This window comes from Takifugu rubripes, chromosome 10 (assembly GCF_901000725.2).
Source record: "Takifugu rubripes chromosome 10, fTakRub1.2, whole genome shotgun sequence".
Taxonomy (NCBI): Eukaryota; Metazoa; Chordata; class Actinopteri; order Tetraodontiformes; family Tetraodontidae; genus Takifugu; species Takifugu rubripes.
Genome location: NC_042294.1, coordinates 10,915,649 through 10,934,061, shown reverse-complemented (window position 1 = coordinate 10,934,061; position 18,413 = coordinate 10,915,649). Strand labels below are relative to the sequence as shown.

The 18,413-nt window shown below is 43.8% G+C and overlaps 1 protein-coding gene and 1 long non-coding RNA gene across 4 annotated transcripts; both read left to right on the top strand.

Moving 5' to 3' along the window:
- The first annotated feature begins 49 nt into the window (after positions 1–49).
- On the top strand, positions 50–10,793 carry LOC101063434 (vasoactive intestinal polypeptide receptor 2). Of its 2 annotated transcripts, XM_003968166.3 has the most exons (13): positions 50–364; positions 2,320–2,419; positions 2,994–3,101; positions 3,204–3,301; positions 7,004–7,101; positions 7,484–7,622; positions 8,004–8,154; positions 8,693–8,753; positions 8,894–8,963; positions 9,062–9,153; positions 9,270–9,408; positions 9,494–9,535; positions 9,606–10,793. In XM_003968166.3, exons 1-13 carry the CDS (start codon positions 302–304, stop codon positions 9,777–9,779), a joined length of 1,335 nt encoding a protein of 444 aa, XP_003968215.1. In that variant the 5' UTR covers positions 50–301; the 3' UTR covers positions 9,780–10,793. The 2 variants fall into 2 exon arrangements, with proteins under 2 accessions (XP_003968215.1, XP_029698948.1); XM_029843088.1 differs by lacking the exons at positions 50–364; positions 2,320–2,419 and having other exon boundaries at positions 3,176–3,301; positions 9,606–9,779.
- Positions 10,794–11,151: 358 nt separating this feature from the next.
- On the top strand, positions 11,152–17,133 carry LOC115251313 (uncharacterized). Of its 2 annotated transcripts, XR_003889882.1 has the most exons (4): positions 11,152–11,337; positions 12,340–12,480; positions 16,277–16,379; positions 16,476–17,133. It is a non-coding gene; the product is annotated as an uncharacterized lncRNA (long non-coding RNA). The 2 variants fall into 2 exon arrangements; XR_003889883.1 differs by lacking the exons at positions 16,277–16,379; positions 16,476–17,133 and adding an exon at positions 12,771–13,691.
- Positions 17,134–18,413: the final 1,280 nt, after the last annotated feature.

The following is an 18,413-nucleotide window of genomic DNA, read 5'->3' as shown; positions in this document are numbered from 1 at the left end:
GCGCTCGCGTATGTCGGGGAGCGCGCATGAATTGAGGCGTTCCAACAGGTTGCGGTTGTGGCGCACGGGCGGACTTTAGTGTCACTCCGCGTCTCGGTCTCATCACAGTTCTCTGTTTCGAACCACAACCGCATCATTTAGTCTCAGAATGTTCGGGAGTTGAGGAATGGAAGCGTGAAAAAAGCAGAAGAGCGGGATTCCAGACTGTTCAGCGACATTTGAGGGCACGTGCTCCAGGTGTGTGTTGGATGCGCGCGGAGCGGCCGCACTTCAGGTGGATCCACGCGGATGGGATGTGACCATGGGCTGGAGGTCGGTGACGCAGCGGCGCGCTCTGCTTCTGTTGGGCTTCTTCATCCACACGGTCAGAACCAGCACTTTAATGTTCTATTCCTCAATAAAGTTAAAGTTTGTTTCTATGGAAACTATAAATTAGCATGTACAGTTTTTTTTTTTAAATAAAAATAAAAACATTCCTATTTATTTGACTTTAAATGTTGGAAATCTTTACTTTCAGTCGCAGAATAATCAAAAATCTAAATTTCCATATTGTTCAGTGCGATAAACTAATGTTATTTTATTTTTTTAAATTAAAATGAACATCGTACAGGTGTGTTATTGTGCTGCATTCAGGCTCCCACTCTGATCGGACATGCTGTCATTAATATTCCTACATATCTAAAAAAAAAAAAAAAAAATCAATACATTATAACATTGTCAAGCTATATTATGATTACTAAGTCTGGCAATATTTGGGTTGATTGTGATTTTTGTGTCAAAAGATAAAATTATAAGCTTTTTTAATGCATTCCTTTACATTCAGGGACAGATTAAAGATTAAACTTGATTAAAATGTTCATCTTATTTCAGAATAAGTTGTACATTTGTGTGTCGTATTAAAAACAGCGTAAATGCTGCAGAAGCCAAACATTGTTCCATCTTTTTAAACGAATACTTTGTATTTGTTCCCGCTTGACGTGTTTCACAATCCCAGGTGTGTGTACTCTTGGACTGATAGTAAAGGTGAGTTATTTTTACTTCCTGCAACGATCCAACCAGAAACATTAAGGCAGGGCTGCTCAACATCCCCTTTTCTTTACGTTTCCCTCTGCTGAACATGAAAATCCAACAGAATGATGTCATTAAATGCCTCTCGCTCCGTAAATTTGGTGCGTTTGAAGACTTAAACCAGATTTATTGTCTGAGTTCTAACTTCTTTCTTTCTGCGTGTTGATATCAAGATTTGACTCCCTGGCTGATAAGAACAAGGCCCCTCCACACCCTGGACTCTCAAAGTGTGAAGAATGCGTGTAAATCTGGGTTTTTAAAGAGACAGTTCACACAAAACAAGCTAATTAGGAAAACAAAGCAAATTTCCATTTTTGTTGTCCACCTGATTCGCTGTTATTGTTTTTTCATTTGATTTTAACCATTTTTGGTGTGACTAAAGTCTTTAAGTTAAAGCGTACATGTTTGGTTAAGTTTGTTAATTTGGTCTTAGATGGTTGTTTGACTTGCGTAAACAGCAAATTTACCCCGAACACATTAAAACCCATCAGGTCAGATAGTGTTTGACATCGGTGGGTTTTAAAATAAAGTTGTAGGTTTATCTTCTGCATTTTACTTTTTTTCTTATTAAAGGTTTTGTTTAGAAAAGCAGAAATGGAAAGAGAAACATGAACTCAAGACTGTTTAATTGATGTTAAACACCGCTCGCCGCCGATGCTGGCGAGAGCCATTCGCGTCAGTTTTAACCACCTTGCAGGATTTATTATGACAGTGAATTATGGGTAGTGTAGTTTTTCTCTGGATTCTTATAGTTCCATTATTAAGGATTGTTATGTTAATTGAATCTGCAATGGTGGAGACAGGTTTCACACACACACATGCGCGAGTCAATAATTTATTTTGCTCGAGTGTGTTTTCGTTGTTTGGATGGTTAAAGCTGCCCTTTGTGTACGCTCTGTTTAAGTGCGTATCCATGGTTACTAGGGCACGCACACATTGTGTCTGATGGTGGCAAATGTAGTTTGTCAGTTTGTCACATGCAGCAGTGGCGGGTTTGACACGGGAGCAGCTAGCAGTGATAAACGAGCCGACTTCACGGGATGACACGTGTTTACAGAAGCACATTTCCTCCTTTGTCTTGTTCAGCTCCTACGATTAAAGTTACTCAAGTCTGAACTTTGGCAAAAGCACGTCAGGCAAACAGCGGGTCCGGGCCTGGGACACGCAGCGCGTTAGCGCGGACGTTTGTCCGGCGCAGGATGTTTGTTCACACCTCAGATAAAACTCACAATATTTATTTCCTGTCAACAGGTTCATGGAAAGTTTCCTCACTGTCAGTTTTACTGGGAGATGCAGCGAGCGAGGAGAGACTGTCAGATACAACTACAGCGAGAGACCAGCGCACACACAGGTACACACACACTGGAACACGCCCGTGGGTACACACACGTACCTGTGTGTACGCGTGTTTGTGGTACACACGCACGCACATTTGCACACAGCTACACATTTAAAGGTACACACAGGTTCATGCATGTGGATTCACACAGGTACATGCTAGTATACACACGCGTACATACATACAGATACACACACACAGAGATTTTAAGAGCATTAAATTCGTTTTTGTGCTCAAAAAAAAGGAGAAAAACTGACTGACAAAAACATTGTTTAATTAAGACGCATTCCCCTAATTTAGCCTGTTTATTTTACCCTTTTTTTAAAAAAAATCTCTAATTTTCTCTTTAGAATCTCTTATGAAAGACGATTATGTGTGATAAACACCTTTGATCTTTTAGAAATTAAATTCTCTTCTTTATATGATATTGACAGAAAGATGTAAGTTATAAAGTGTGTTTACGTCCTGAACACCAAAACTTCAGAGGATTAACGTGACTGCAGCAGCCAAGTGTGTGTGTGTGTGTGTGTGTGTGTGTGTGTGTGTGTGTGGGTGTGTGTGTGCGTGTGTGTGTGTGTGCGCTCAGGCTGTCGTGGTGAGTGGGACAATGTGTCGTGCTGGCAGAGCGCCGCGGTCGGAGAGGTCACGACCCTCCCCTGCCCCTCCCCCCTCCTGCACCTGTTTGGAAAAAAGGGTGAGTTTTGGGGGTTTCCTCCACTTCAGGTGGGAGTTTAGGAAGTTTGAAATCATTGTCTTCTCATCCGTCAGCTGAGGTGTTTGTCCGTGTTGGTCGCAGGTAACCTGAGCAGGACGTGCACAGAGGCCGGCTGGTCCGAAGTCGTCCCCGCCATCACCGTCGCCTGCTGGTCCGACAACACCGACCAACCCTCGGAGGTGAGTTCTGTCCCCGATGAGAAGTTTAATTTCATCAATTTGTCAACATCTTTTATGTTGAAGGGGCGGAGCTTATGACCTCAGTTCGCCATGACTAGTGGGATCTTTAAGGATTTGACAAAATAACCCAAAAGTTCTGTAAAGATTTTAAACATTGAGTTTAACATCTGTTACACGAGTTTGTCCCGAAACATGACAAAAATGCCCCCAATCCTTGCAAAACTCCACCCGTATCGGCCGTTATCAGGGCGCCTTTGTGCGTTTATCGATGCGATTTGGGAGTTAAACCTGCTAAATTTAGGTCCTTTTGGCTTCAAAAAGCAGAGGAGAGAAGGTTCTGCTGTGTCTGATACCTCAGTTCTGTCAAGTTTGGTTTGGAAAAAATATCCCAAGAAGATCCTCCTCTCATAAACATGATATACAGCCAACATTAAACTCAGACTACTGGCCTCTGGGTACCCGCCCCCCCCTCAACATTAGCTCCATTAGGAAAAGCCCATTAGGAAGAGATCAATTAATGGACTCAGCATGTGAGTATTGATTAAAGAAGGGAAAACATTTAGAAATGAGGGTTTAATGCAGAGAAATATAAAAAAAACACATTTAAACTTTGATGCCAGGAATTGCAAACATCAGATTACTGAGCTATAATCTCTCACACGTGGACAGTTGTGTCCTGCTGTTGCACGATCAGGTGAACGATCATCTCAGCTCTTGGTTTCGGCTCCGCCGCTGCAGTCGTGCGAAAACATCGACATTGGTGGTCGGCACCTCTGACAGATAAACACAGAAAGGTCAGAGCGATTGGAGCTGATGATGAGGTGATATGAAGGTCTCGGGCGTGCAGCTCTCTGACCTCAGACTCTAATCTGTCTGCACAGATCTGCCTTCCTACATCACTTAGACACGAAGGGAACGAGCAAACACACTGGAGGGTCGCGAAGAGGTCGTAAAACACACCAAAACTAGCGAGCTGAGAGATCAAGCATCAAAATACAACAAAATATGATTGTTACTTAAGTAATTGGACCTTACACCGTGTCTAAAATTCTTATTCTTGATAAAAAAAATATATGCGTGAAAAGATTTTTGGCGCTAAATGGAAAAGAAAGGGGGAAACAGTGACACCTGGTGGAGGAAAGAGGGCGATGCATGAGAGGAGATTATAGAAGGATAAAATCTGACTTTAAAATATTTTAATTGATTTAGTTTGGTTCCAAATTTTAGGAAGGAATTGGGGACATGAAAACAAAAAAACATCTGCAATTAACTTTGATCAAAGTCAGTTCATTTGATTTAATTTGATTCCAGCATATTACCATGCTCAAACATTGTTGGAATAGTTGTTTCCATTTTTTGGTCACCAGTAACCAGCCAAGTAATTTGATCACTCAGATGTTTGAATTGAGACTTTTGGGATTTAAATTTGTCTGCACGTGAATGTTTAATATTCACATTTGGAGCCTGACATCTCAATTCTGCACATGAATAATTTACTAGTTGTTGTCGAGACGCCGTCTTACTCTCTTGAAGCCAATTTGCCGGCACAGTTTGTGGTTTTAGTCTCTTCCCAGATGCTTGTGTTCTCCCTGGAGGATAATTACAATGGAGATGATATTTTTATGAGTTATCTGCTGAGGGCTTATTCCTACTGTATATTTGAACTGCCCCCCCCACCCCACCCCCGAGGCGTCCCTTCTGATACCACCCAGCTTACGTCCAGAAGCATCTGTTTCATCAGGAGCTTAAGAGCAGCAGGTAGCGTCCACGTGAGCGTGCACCGTTACTGTGTCCGCCCTCTGGTTTGGTCTTTCGGTCAGTGAATGAATTTCATTTTCTCACAACCAACCTTGAAATTTGATTATATTCTCAGAAGCCTTGTGGGAGGAGCTAACGGCAATAATGCTGTTGGTTTATTTAAAAAAAAAACCACAAACTTTATTAAAAGCAGGTGACACGGCTTAAAAAGGGGACAGTTGACTGAGGCTGTGAGCTGGTTTTGGGTCTGAACATGTTTAGTTCCTGTTTGAAAAGGTAAAGATTGCCACAAACTTTAAATAAGCTCTCATGGCTGCTAAAATCATCCATCTGGGAAACCAGTGAGTAATTTTAGCAAATAAGTGTAAGTTTGGCCGGAGTTACAGACTTTTGTCAGCAAAACATCTGTTCTTGTTGCAAATGCTGGAGACGTCCTGGAAGACGTCCAGTTCCAGCTTCCCAAATTTCTGATGTCAAAGATTTCAGGCCGCAGGCTGTAACTCACCACCACCATCAATAAACCCCCCCCCACAACCGTCCGGGTTCCCGTCCAAGAATCTGTGTTCTGTCTGACTCCCTCATTTCCTGTCATCCTTTCACAATAAATGCACGAAGCGCCGCTGTGATTTATGCCGCTGCGCGCTGATGAGGCCAAAAGTGAAAGAAAGGTCTTTCTTTAGTCCCCCAGAACGTCCCCAGCTCGGGTTCTGCGGGGTTCTGTAGGGTCTGCAGCCCGTTTAGAGTACTGGTGTTCGACCCAAAGGTCACGGCTGTGATTCAGCGGTACCGGAGAGGAAGCGCCCACGTTCACGGCTGCAGCTGTGTTTGGTTACAGGCGGCGCTGCAGCAGAACAGAACCGGCAGGTCATCGGATCCCCACCACAAGGCCTGAGAATGAGCTCAGCCCGTCTGCGTTTCCTCATATTTGTCGTGTGTACAGAGAACAGACCCGACTCTTCACTAAAGCGCTGATGATACAATGGAAAAATAACTTCCTCAAGAGTCGACACTTAATCAGAGATGCGATTTTTTTTTTTTTTCCTTAAAAACTTTTCGCATCTCTGAGAAAACCTTCAAGGAAATCATGGTCGAAGGGAACGTTTATAAGACAAATAAAGCAACAATCGTCACATTTGTGTCAGTCCGTTTATCAGTTTAACTCCAATTAGTGAAATTCCATCGCAGTGGGCTTAATTAACCTAGTTTCCCTTGTCCGTTGTCAACCCCTTCTGCTCGCCCGAGAATGTGACGTTATCCAACCTTCAAACCCACTTATTGTATATTCACACATGTGTATACATCTGTAAATATACGCTACAGGTTTGTGTGTTTGTGTCGTCCAACTAATCACCAGATGTTGTGTCAGACATGGAGAATGTTGTTTATAGAAGGCGAGAGCGATGAATGCCAGACACCCCCCCCCCCCCCCCCCCCCCCACACACACACACACACACACACACACACACACACACACATCCAAGGCTTGGTGAGAGTGTGTAGAGTTGAAATGGAGCAGACGTTCCTCCTGATCCTCCCGTCGCTGAGAAAACACGCAGGAGGAGCGTGAAGGTGTGGCGAAATAACGTCAGAGTTCAGCCACAAATCCTTCAGAAGAATATTGTAACATCCATAAAGTCCAACGGTGTGTGTGTGTGTGTGTGTGTGTGTGCGTGTGTGTGTGTGTGTGTGTGTGTGCGTGCGAGTGTGTGATTCATAGCGGAATTAAAGGATGTTCCAGTCATAACCAAGATAAGGTTGTGTAGACACATGTGGACGGGGTCCACCGAGGCTTTAAAGGCCTCTGACCCGACACGCCGCTCTCACGTGGACGCTCCCACACGTTCGCGGTATTTTCACATGGTGGGCGTGGCTTCTGCGGCGGTCCCAGTCGACGCGCCTCTCCTCCGTCAGTAAACATGAAGTGATGAAGTGTTTGTGTGCAGCTGCTCTTCTACAGGGTGGTGAAGATTCTGTCCACGCTGGGTCACAGCCTGTCCCTCGTCACCCTGCTCACCAGCACCTTCATCATGTGTTTCTTCAGGTAAACGTGCACACGCCTCAGAAACCTCCCAGTTTTGATGTGCTCGTGTGTCTCGCACGTGTTTCTGACCATACGAGGGTCTGAGTACTGATGCAGCGTCGCCTGGAGCAGCTCCAGCTCCTCACTCTGCATGTTTAGATCCCAGATCCTTCACTGGGGTCACACCCTCTATAAACACACTTATTCACATTCTTCTGTGTGTGTTCTACTAGCAAAGTGAGGACAAGACAGGGTTTTGAGGTTGGAATTGGGTTTAAGGCAGAGTCAGGTTTAGTGGGTTAGTTATGATGGTTAGGGTAAAGAGTTGGGAAAGGTATCGTGTCTATGAAAGTCCTCACAAAGATGTACAAGGATGTGTGTGTGTGTGTGTGTGTGTTTGCAGGAGGCTTCATTGTACGAGAAACTACATCCACCTGAACCTGTTTGTGTCGTTCATGCTGCGAGCTGTGGCCGTGCTCGCCAAAGACACGCTGCTCTTCTCAGACGATGAAACCACAGACTGCAGCACGCAGCCGTCCCTGGTGAGCCTCCCTGTTCTCCGCTGGGGTCACAGCCCGTCCAGTTTGATTCAACTGTCTGAACCTTGTGTGGCTCCGTTAAAACGCCGCGCAGATGTTTTCAACTCGTATGGGACCTGTCATGTATACAGCGTACCTCGTATCTGCTCCTGGGTTTTATCAGCCTATAAAAATATATTTAAATTCAATTCAAATACAGGAACACAAGCAGTTAGAGCCAAGCACCATCGCCCCCTGGTGGTCGGAAGTATTATCACAATAATACAGGGCTTCAGATTAGATTATCCTCGGGAGGAATACAATTATATTCATTGTGTGTGTGTGTGTGTGTGTGTGTGTGTGTGTGTGTGTGTGTGTGTGTGTGTGTGTGTGTGTGTATTTTAGGTGGGCTGTAAGGCCATCCTGGTGTTCTTCAACTACTTTGTCATGGCCAACTTTTTCTGGTTGCTGGTGGAGGGTCTCTACCTGCACACGCTGCTGCTCATCATCCGCAACGCCTCCATCCGTCTCCCCGTCTACATGCTCATTGGCTGGGGTAGGCCGCTGACACCAGCGTTTGCATGTTCTCACGTCAATATTTAGATAGGATCTTCGCCTGTCAGTCGTTTGCCTGTAATTGTCTGTTTTGAGCCGTGTAGCTGTGAAAGATCGGAACAACGTTGGACGTAAATGTTCCTAAATCAGAAAATCAATGTGGCGCTAGATGGTCTTTCTTTCACCTGTATCCTTACGTCTTCAAGTTGGTGTAAACTGAGACGCGAGGCTGAATGAGAACTCCTGGCAGCCACTTTAAAGCGGCTGAAGTGTGTTTCCTGGATGTTCTGGTTGTAAACAGTGTTCAGGCTGTTCCGTTCAGGCACAACAGCTGTCATGTGACAGCTCCCTCCACCATCCATTACATCCATTTTATCAACACTTCCACACAATTGTGTGTGTGTATGCGCGTGTGTGTGTGCGCGTGTGTGTGTGTGTGTGTGTGTGTGTGTTTGTGTGTGTGTGTTGGCACCTGATGAAGATGTTCTTTATCTGTCAGGTGGAGAATCTAAACACTTTCTTCCCTCTTTGTTTCACAGGAATCCCTTTTGTTTTCATGGTCGCGTGGGTCATATGTCGGGTAAACTTGGAGGACACGAGGTAAGAATTCACTTCCTGTCCCCGCAGCTGCACTCCTTTGATCTTTTACGCCTCTTGTATCATAAAATAGACGGTCGCCGCCTAGTGGCTGTTATTGACATTACGGCCTGAATGACGGACGAAAGAATATTTGTTTCCAGGTGTTGGGAGATGAATGAGAACCCAGTTCCCAACAGACTCATCAACTGGCCCATCATGGCTTCTGTCATCGTGAGTTTAGGACCTTCTGAACCTTCTGATGGGTTCCTTGTTTACTTGTGTCGGGAAGGCTTCTCCGTCACTGAAGTTCTGCTCTGTCCCTCCACAAGATCAATTTCATCTTCTTCATCAGCATCATTCGGATCCTGGTGCAGAAGCTTCAATGCGCCGACGTCGGCGGAAACGAGCAATCACAGTTCAGGTGAAACACCTGGAGTCCAGCAGTGTCCTCCCCCAGATGTGATTCTGCATATTTCATCATTCGTGTGTGTGTGTGTGTGTGTGTGTGTGTGTGTGTGTGTGTGTGTGTGTGTGCAGACGTCTGGCTAAGTCCACCCTCCTCCTCATCCCTCTCTTTGGAATCAACTATGTGGTGTTTGTCTACATGATGGAGCCGTCAGACACAAACTTGAACTACGTCAAAATCTTCTTTGAACTTGGACTCGGGTCCTTTCAGGTAACAGCGGCCCGTTTCCTGTGCGAATCCTCTCATCCGGAAAACCGGAAGCGCGATCCCTAATCTCGGATAACGTGTGTTTCAGGGTTTAATCGTGGCCGTCCTGTATTGTTTCCTCAACAGCGAGGTGAGTCCACCCACCGTTCACGTTCCTTGTAACTGGGCTTCTCTCACCGTCTCCACCCGTGTGCCCAAAGGTGCAGAGCGAGCTGCGCAGGATGGGGCGGAGCTTGTCCCTAAAGCGCTACGTGGGGCGGGACTACAAGCTGCACGCGGCGTCGGCCAGCCCCAACGGCGGCGAGAGCTCTGCCCAGTTTCCCAGGAGCTTCAGAGCGCCGTCCATCCTGCAGACCGAGACCTCCATGCTTTGAGAGTTTCAGCGTTTTCCTGAAGTGTTCCGCGGTCGTCTCGCTCGTCCTCTGTGACTCTGGGAATTTTTACATTTTTTTTTAATTTTTTTTTTACAAATGTTACAACCTGATTAGTGAGGAGGCACAATCAGAATTAATTGATTTAAATTAAGAAATAAGAAGACATCCCCCTACGGTGCTGCAGGGGGCAGTAAAGGACTGCATGATGATCCTGTATCAGATTTAAAGGTCCACAAATGTGGAACTGCACCTCATCAAACGCCCCCTGGTGGTCGGCTGCAGTGTTATTTTATCTTCATTATTTACGTCAAAACGTAAGCAATTACTTAAATCATTGACATGTGGGTTTTTGCTCTTTTTCAACTACAAATCGCATCATGGCCTCCAAAATAATTCATAACTGATTAATCTGAATTTAAAATTCCTCAAAATAAAATTAGATCCATCATGACAAAGAAGATGGAACAAAATATCATTGAAAACATTGTAGCTTAGTTCCTAAATCAGTGGATTGAAATGAAGCTTTTAAGATGATTTCAAATAATCTAAAATCCTTTTAATGAAAATATTTCCATTTTAATTTAATTAATGCTGAAACTGATGTACAGTTTTTCTATCTTTTCGTCATCTCATGATCACATCTATCGTCTGTGTTGGGAGCAAAACAGGATATTCTATAAACACCAAACAAACATTGATGTAGTTGTCTTCCTACTGTACAGTATGTTTATATTTAATATATATTTTGTTCCAAATATAAATGCTTTTGACCTCGGTGCCTCTATTTTGATGCTTTCGTCTTCTTGACCACTTTATCCCTTTCAGGGTCCGATGGAGGGAGAAAGATGCGTCTAGATTTAGTTTTTTTACCTGCAGAAACCAAACCTGCCTGGATTGTCTTTTTCTTTTAGCCTCAAACGTTCGGAGGATTTGTAAGGCGGCTGTTTCTGTGAGTGGGTGTTACCTCCTGTAACGGTGAACATTTTTTATGTATTAAACGCCTTTGATCATGAACCCTGAGCATCATTTCATCTCTACACGCACTCACACAAACCTGAACGTCTCTCACCCCTGGGTTCACCCTTTCCAAACCCTGGGTTTGTGTAAACCTGCATTTGGCAGATGAAGCTGTCAGAGGTCAGAGGTCAGGGAGGAAGCACGTGTGCTGCAGCCCTGATAAATCAAAACCAACCGAGGATGGAGGTCAGTTTGTTGTCACACAGCTCTTATTTTTCTCCAAGAATTGGTCATTTACTCTTGAAAATAAAGCCTTTCTACAGAGGCGCGTGTTTGTGTGTATGAAACGAGACAAAACCACGTGACGTCTCGTGTGGCCCCGCCCACAAGCTGATGTGATCACACCTGCCGGAACTAGAGGATAAAAAAGTCAAATTAATTGAACTCATTTAAATAAGGACGAGCAAGTGCTCACTTCTGTTTGCAAAGATATTTCCCAAGCTATATTAAAATGATTAACTAAAGAGCTGTTTTATTTATCTAGCAGATAATGAAACGACCCATTTATTCTGATTTTACCGTCAACAGTCACACTGGACAGGTAAGGTTCTTCCTCTCTGTTGCTTTTTGTGCACGTTTTAGTCATATTTAACTCCTATAAATCATTTAATTCCCAAGTGCTTTGAATGTTGAATGATGCTATATAAAACTAGAACGTCTTAACCTGAATGAAGACATATTTAATCCGGTGGAACGTCGCAAATGTTGCAGATGTTCAGTTTTATACGCGCAGTCCCCGCTAGGCGGCGCAAGTCCCGTGTTAAACAGCATCATGCGCCATTGGTGCGTTTCCTGTTTCTTCCCTCTAATACTTAAATTCTTTTTAGACACTTACTTATTTCAAAATTAGATATTTGAGTGTGTCGGGAATATTAGGAGCGATTAGAGGCAAAATGATGAGAATTTTCCAGGATAAAGGCATCAACGATAGATGCTGTTTACAGGGTGTCAATAAAAATGAGCTTATGATGAAACTTCTGACATTAGAAATGAGTAAAGCTGTGTCAGCTGTGTGTAGAAACAACCCTATGATGTGACATTTAAATTGAAGTTATATTTAAATAAGTGGTTCACCAAGGGACACCAAGAAAGCACACCACCAAGCTTGTTCTATAAATATAGATTTTCTTTATTAACTTATTTAACTTATTTAACTAATTTAACAGTTTAATGCAATTTATCAGAGTCTACATAAAGCCAGCAAGTTGAATTTGAGCATCCGGAAGACGAAATAGGGTTTAAATGCCAACTGTCCGGTGTGGTCGGCAGGAGGGAGACGCTTCACAGCTTCGTCATGTTTGCAGTGACTGTAGATCAGACATGAAATAATGTTAATTCTGTGTGTGTGTGTGTGTGTGTGTGTGTGTGTGTGTGTGTGTGTGTGGTGGGGGGGGTCTTACGTTTCTCAACCCATTCACTGTTGGGATCGACACACAGTGGTCCATCACTGGTGGTCAAACTGAAAAAAAGTTTAGATTTTTATTCATGTCTGACCAACACAGTCAGTAACTCTTCATTTCCATCTCCCTAAACTTACACGAAGGCGTCCACACACGGGGCGCTCACAGGTGGCTGTCGGTACGTGTCCCCTATCACGTTGCTGCTCATATCGGTGGTGGTGTATTTAACGCAGCAGGGAGGCTGGAAGCGTCGGGAATTGTGGCGCCCTGAGGGCACGTAAACGGTGAGAACAAACAACAACAGAAAGTCCCTGAGTTTAATGGGCCTTAGATATTGTAGCACAACTTGGTGGTGCAGCATATTCACACACCGCTGGTTTATGTTTAATAATTTGTCAGAACAAAACTGAATCTTTTCCAAGGTGTTGACTAAAGTACAAATGGACGGCTCGATCCAGACGAGCGCGGCAGGATGGAGAACCTTAACAAAGCTTTTGCCAGCGGCGCTACGAGATACCCATGATGGAAGACGCACGCGTTCCTTTCTTATTTGTTTCTCTCTGGGTACTTACAGTTGCGTGCAGACGTCAGCGCGACGGCCAGGAGCAGCAGGACGGCGACAGGCAGACTTCTCATGGTGTCGAGGGGAGCAGCTGGTTGGGGGTTCGAGGGCTGAGTTTGACAGCGTGATTAAGTGTTTCGATATTTATCGGTGGTTTCACGGTCAGGTGGAGGGTTTTTGTTTGCGTAAACATGTGACGTGCACTTGTCTCCTGTGGTCATGGAACTATCACACCTCCTCCCACCCCTCAGCTCTGCAATCACTACATTTTTCTGAGCAACATCTGAGCTCATCTACAGACGGCTGAAGCCTCCTATATCTTTATTTCTCTCATGCAAAGTGTCCTTCAGTTTACCGCGGACTCATGAAGCACTTTAATTAGCAGGTTCCCCTTCTCTCTCTGTTCCTCTGCTCTGACATATTTATTCATCAGTTTTAGCAACAGTGAACTTGTAAATGCTAAGTAATGGAACTAGATTAGTCATGTGACCCAGGTCGCAGGTTATACTCAGCGCACTGATGTCAGCACTTCTGAGTAAACCTAATATTATCGCAGGGTGTTTGGTGGGTTTCCTGCTGATAGCTGATGAGATGCAAGTGAAGATTGGAGGCGTCAAATCTTCACACCCGACGATCATTTTAATGTGATGTGATGAAAACACCCAGCCAGGGGCGGTCAGGGGGGTCGTGCTGTCAGAGGTTGGAGCAGCTGAATTGTTTCCATTTGCAGGAGTTCTGTGGTCTTTGACTCCAGGAACCGATGTCAAAATATATGTAAAGGGTGGTTTGACCTTGCTGAAGGACAAATCTAGAATGCTCGGAAACATTTCTGTCTGAAGCAGAACTCCAGAGATGTTCTCCTCACAGCTCATGGCTGATTTATTGCAGCGAAAATTAAAAAAACTCAATCTTCAATCTTGAAATTTCTCTTTTATTGCACCAGCTCTTTTTTCAGAATAATTTGAGAAACAGAAATAAACTTAAATACATTTGGTAATAAATACAAATATAAATACTTCTACCCGAACTGCTTCTAAATCATCATAAATATCTTTGCTCAAAAGTTAACAATAGACCTAAAAATTCAACACATACAAAGGAAATTCAAGATAATTTGTTAATATTCTAGAAGTACTAATTCATAATCAATACCATCTTGGCTAATTCTTGGTTGGCTGGAGGTGAAGTCGCAGGTCTACTCGGCGTTGTTTTCCCCAAAGGTTTCATCGGGCTGAATCTGGGATGTGGGGGTAAATGAGGTGGGGGAGGCAGTGGAGGTGATGATGGAGAGGAGGGAGTCGGTGGTGGGGGAGGCAGTGGAGGTGATGATGGAGAGGAGGGAGTCGGTGGATGAGGGGGCCACCGATATAGTGGTTGCTTCCCTTTTGGCTTTCCTGCGAAAGAACACCATGAAATGGGATGAGAAGAAGAGGCGCGGGGCTTCAGAAAGAGCTGCGTCAGCGTTTTTCAAACCTACTGGAATGCCATGATCTTGGCTTTGAGCCAGTGAGCTTTGACATGGATGCAGTAAACTCCTGTTTCTGTCTGAATGCTGCAGGAAGGAAGAGACGGAGTTCTTTAAACTGCCAAAATCAGAGGCACAACCTTTGTCCCCGCTGCCACAGGTGATCTACTCACATCACAGCCGGCACACATGGAGGATGAGGCTTCTGGATCATGTAGCCGGTGATCGGCTCGGATATCCTCGAAACGCTGACGCTCTTGCAGCAGCTGGCCAGTTTATCTGTTGAGGAGAAACCGTGGCGGGTCAGTCTGGGTTCCGGACGGTCTGAACTTGAACCTGCGGTGTGGGAACGTTGATCATACCTGCTGAGCCAAAGTGAATCACAGCCAGCAGGACGGCGGCCACCAGAGCGCTCCTCATCAGGGTTAGGCTGTAAACCATTTTGAAAGATCTTGAGGTTGAGTTTGCAGGCGTGGAATGAGAAGGTGAATGGCGTCTTGGCTCTGGTGCCGGTCCTCTGCAGAGAAGCTGGAGATCTGAGTTCTGAGCGGAGACCTCCGGCATTTTTATGGTGGCATGAAAAGCAGAAGTGAGTCACGCTCCATCATTTTCCTTCTTTGAATGAATGAAATGGGTTTTTAGAGGAAAACGATGACGTTCGTCTAACCGGTTGCATTCTACAGTATGCTGACACTTGGGAAACAATGTATGGAATCAGCCTCATTTAATTCTTAATTCCTTTGCACGCTGACTCCCTCAGAACTTTGAGGGTAACTTTCAGGGACCCCTGAAATCCTAAAATTCTTTTATGTCACTCCAAGAAAAACCTCAACCATATGAAGTACATAAAGTCTCAAAAATTAAGCAAATAAGCCTTTTTTAAGTGTTATTAATCGATCATTTTCCAACTGACACACACAGATCACTCACTGGACCCGTGCCAAGAGGCCTGTCCTCACTTTTATGTTTTTATCTTGATTTTTAGCTTCTCATCAAAGTTTTATTTATATAGGTGAAAGAAAAATTGGGACTGAGGCTGATAGATGGATGGATAAGTAAGGAGAGAAGTTTCTAGACGTTTCAACACTCAGCTGGAAACATCGGTTGAATGTCATAAGTGCATCAACTATTTCCAGGGATAACAGTTTTATCAACAGCAATCTTGCATAGAGCTGAATTAGAACGGAGGATGATGGAGGGAAGGGGGGGGGACCAACCCCTTTGGCTTTTCTGGGAAAATGAGCCACTAAAAATGTATAAAGGTGAGAATATTTAAGATTTTAATGTGAAGGCTTTGGACCCAACGACATGACAAGCAGCAGATTCTTCTAAAATGGTGATTTTGGATGAATTCTGAGTGGATGGAGTCTGCTGTTGTTCCCTCTCGTCCAGGGAGAACTGCGACTTGCATCGAGACCTCGGATGTTGGTCAAAAAGAAGAAGCGGTTCGTCCGGTTAGTCAACCTCCCGTTCTTTTTCTTCCTCCTCTCCACTCCTAAACCAGAGGAATGAATGAATAAAAATGCTGAGTTACAGGGATTTCCAGGGCCAAGTGACCAGTGGTTTACGAACAGGAAGCACTTTCATCATTTCAGAGAATCACGTTTTTTCCATATTATCTGGAGCATTTGGGCGCGAATACTGATCCATCTGTAAAACATTCCTGCCAAAAAAAAAAAGAGCATTTTGCCGTCTTAAAACATCAAATGACGAAGAAATGATCAGAAAATTTCACAACTTGTAGCTGGAATTTTCGATCATTTAAACCCAAACGACACTGGACGCATTTTCTGTGTTTAATGAACTGAATTTTCACATTAACTTGCGGTTCCTCCCGATGGCCCGGAAGGTCCTTTTTCCGAAATGGATGTCACAAGAATATTGGCAATAGTTTTGGGTGTGCCGTGTGCGGTCATGCCCGCCCACTGACACTCAGATAAGTCACAACACGACTCTCGAAACTTCCAGAGCTGCAGCCTCATTCCCTTTAATGGTTTGGTTAATCTCATAGGTTTTCATATAATGTTGCCACCATTCTTATTGTATTTTCCAGCTGTGCTGTTCCACCCAACACCACACCCCACATCAGACCCAGATGTTGAGGTAAAGCTCCAGATGTGGAAGTTGACAGGGCTAAAATCAACATGACCACTCTGGTGAGTTTAAGTTCCCCAGGAGCCCAGTTTTCTGATGATATGAAAGGAAATTAAACAAATCCTTCCTGCTTTCTGACTTCTCGTTTTCATTCACAGAGGGGACTTCAGATGTTGAGTCTGCTTTCTTTTATTTAAAAGTGAAAGAAGAGACTCAAATTGTAATTGAAATAAAAAGTAAGACCTGTCATCCATCACCCTTCCTTTGCCCTCATTAGTGGGGGCCCTAATGAGTCCTCTCTTTACGACGTTTTAGAAACTTTACAGATTTTACAAAACACACAGCCGACATCTTCTCATCATGCACTGAAGAAAATCCGCTAAATTTCCATCTGGTTTTAACGCCTTTATTCGAGGTCTCCGTGAGCTGATGAGTTTCCTCGGAAACCGTTTAAAAGCTGCCTGAGGAGACGCCTTCGGTCATCCGCTCCCCTCACTAGAGGTTAACTTCTCTTTTACTTGTGGATTATCTTTCCCTATTGTGGACTTTCATTCATATGATGATGATGATTCTCAGCTCTCTGTGGTGTCGAAATCTGTTTTTTTATTTTTTTCATTTCCCTTCGAGGATGCATGTCTGGACTTATTCCGGTCTTGGCCCCCGTCTGTTCATGCTCATAAGTCCCGCTGTGCACGACTCAAACACAAAAATCTGATCATTCTGATCGGCACCAGCGCTTGTTCAAGAGTTGGAAACCAAAGCGATAACTGAAGTGTGTGAGGTCACCGTTTCCAGTTTTGGGTTTGTGCCTAGCAAAAGTCCTGTGCTGCCTCCAGCAAGTGCATTAATTTACAGAAAAAGACACTCTGCAGAAATGTTTTTTGGAGAAGCTCAGAATTTGAAGTATGACTGGCTCATGTGCAAAATTAATCATCAGGTCTGATTCTGTGCAGGTCTGACTCTTGTCCGTGAACCTGCGATGAGATGCGGTTTCACGCTTCTGTCTCAGAGGAAGTGATGAAACGGTGGCTGTTTCTCTGAAGTCACATGTCGTTGCTGCCAAATGTACCAGCTAGCTGTGCGGTGTCTGATCTTTTAATTGCACTCTCAGGCTTTTAGTTTAGGTTTGGAATGACTCATTTATTTGAATACATCATGAAAAGGCCGGAGACCGGCTTTTCCAGTTAATAATTTGATTCTTAACGTTGCTGAATCTGGAGTTGGCTTCCGTAGACTTGGACATGCTAATAGAATACAAAACACTGTTTAATTGTGTTTATATTTAGAGCTGGTCTGCTCAGCGGGTTCTGTTCACTGAATTGGGTCGGAGTAGAAATGGGAAGTAGGCCAGAAAACACTTTTAATGATATCTGTCGTTCACTGATTAACGTGGATAATAATAGGCAGCCAAACCTGCTGACTTGTATTCTCTTTAGGAAAGAAAATATAAAAAGAGAATCAACAGGACAGTGGACACGATCTCTGGCAAACAGATTTTATCAGCAAATTAAATGCAAATTATTCATCTTAAAACTTTGAACCAGTTTCTTGAACCGCCGCGTCGCAATACATTTAGTTTTTATCAAACCTCTGCTGCCATCAAGTGAGGGAAGAGAAACTTGCAGCACTTCAGAGGAAACAGATTTATTTTGCCTGTAAATACATATTTATGAATGAACTCTTAAAAGGCCGTAAATGAATCACATCTCTTTCTGTGTTCTTGAACCAGACCTTTCCATTTTTCAGCTAAATAAGGTCTGAATTAGGGTCCTTTGCACCATTTTGAACAAATGTAAAAAAGTTAAGTTTGTTTTCACGCCATTGCTGAATTAATTAAATAATAAATAGGCTTAAATTGAATTAGCACAATTCTGATTCTAACAGAAACCCGTAAATAAATAAATAACTCCACATAATTTAACTACAAAAATAACCTGTGTTATAATGTTAAATAGGTGTTGTAAGATGTTTCCTCTCTTATGGGACGTGTTTTCATGATAGCTCAGGAGGACACTGCAGTCCCTGTGGTGTGGAGAAGACAGAAAATGAGATGTTAGAAAATCTTCCTGGATTTTAAATTCATTTGGTGTTTTTTA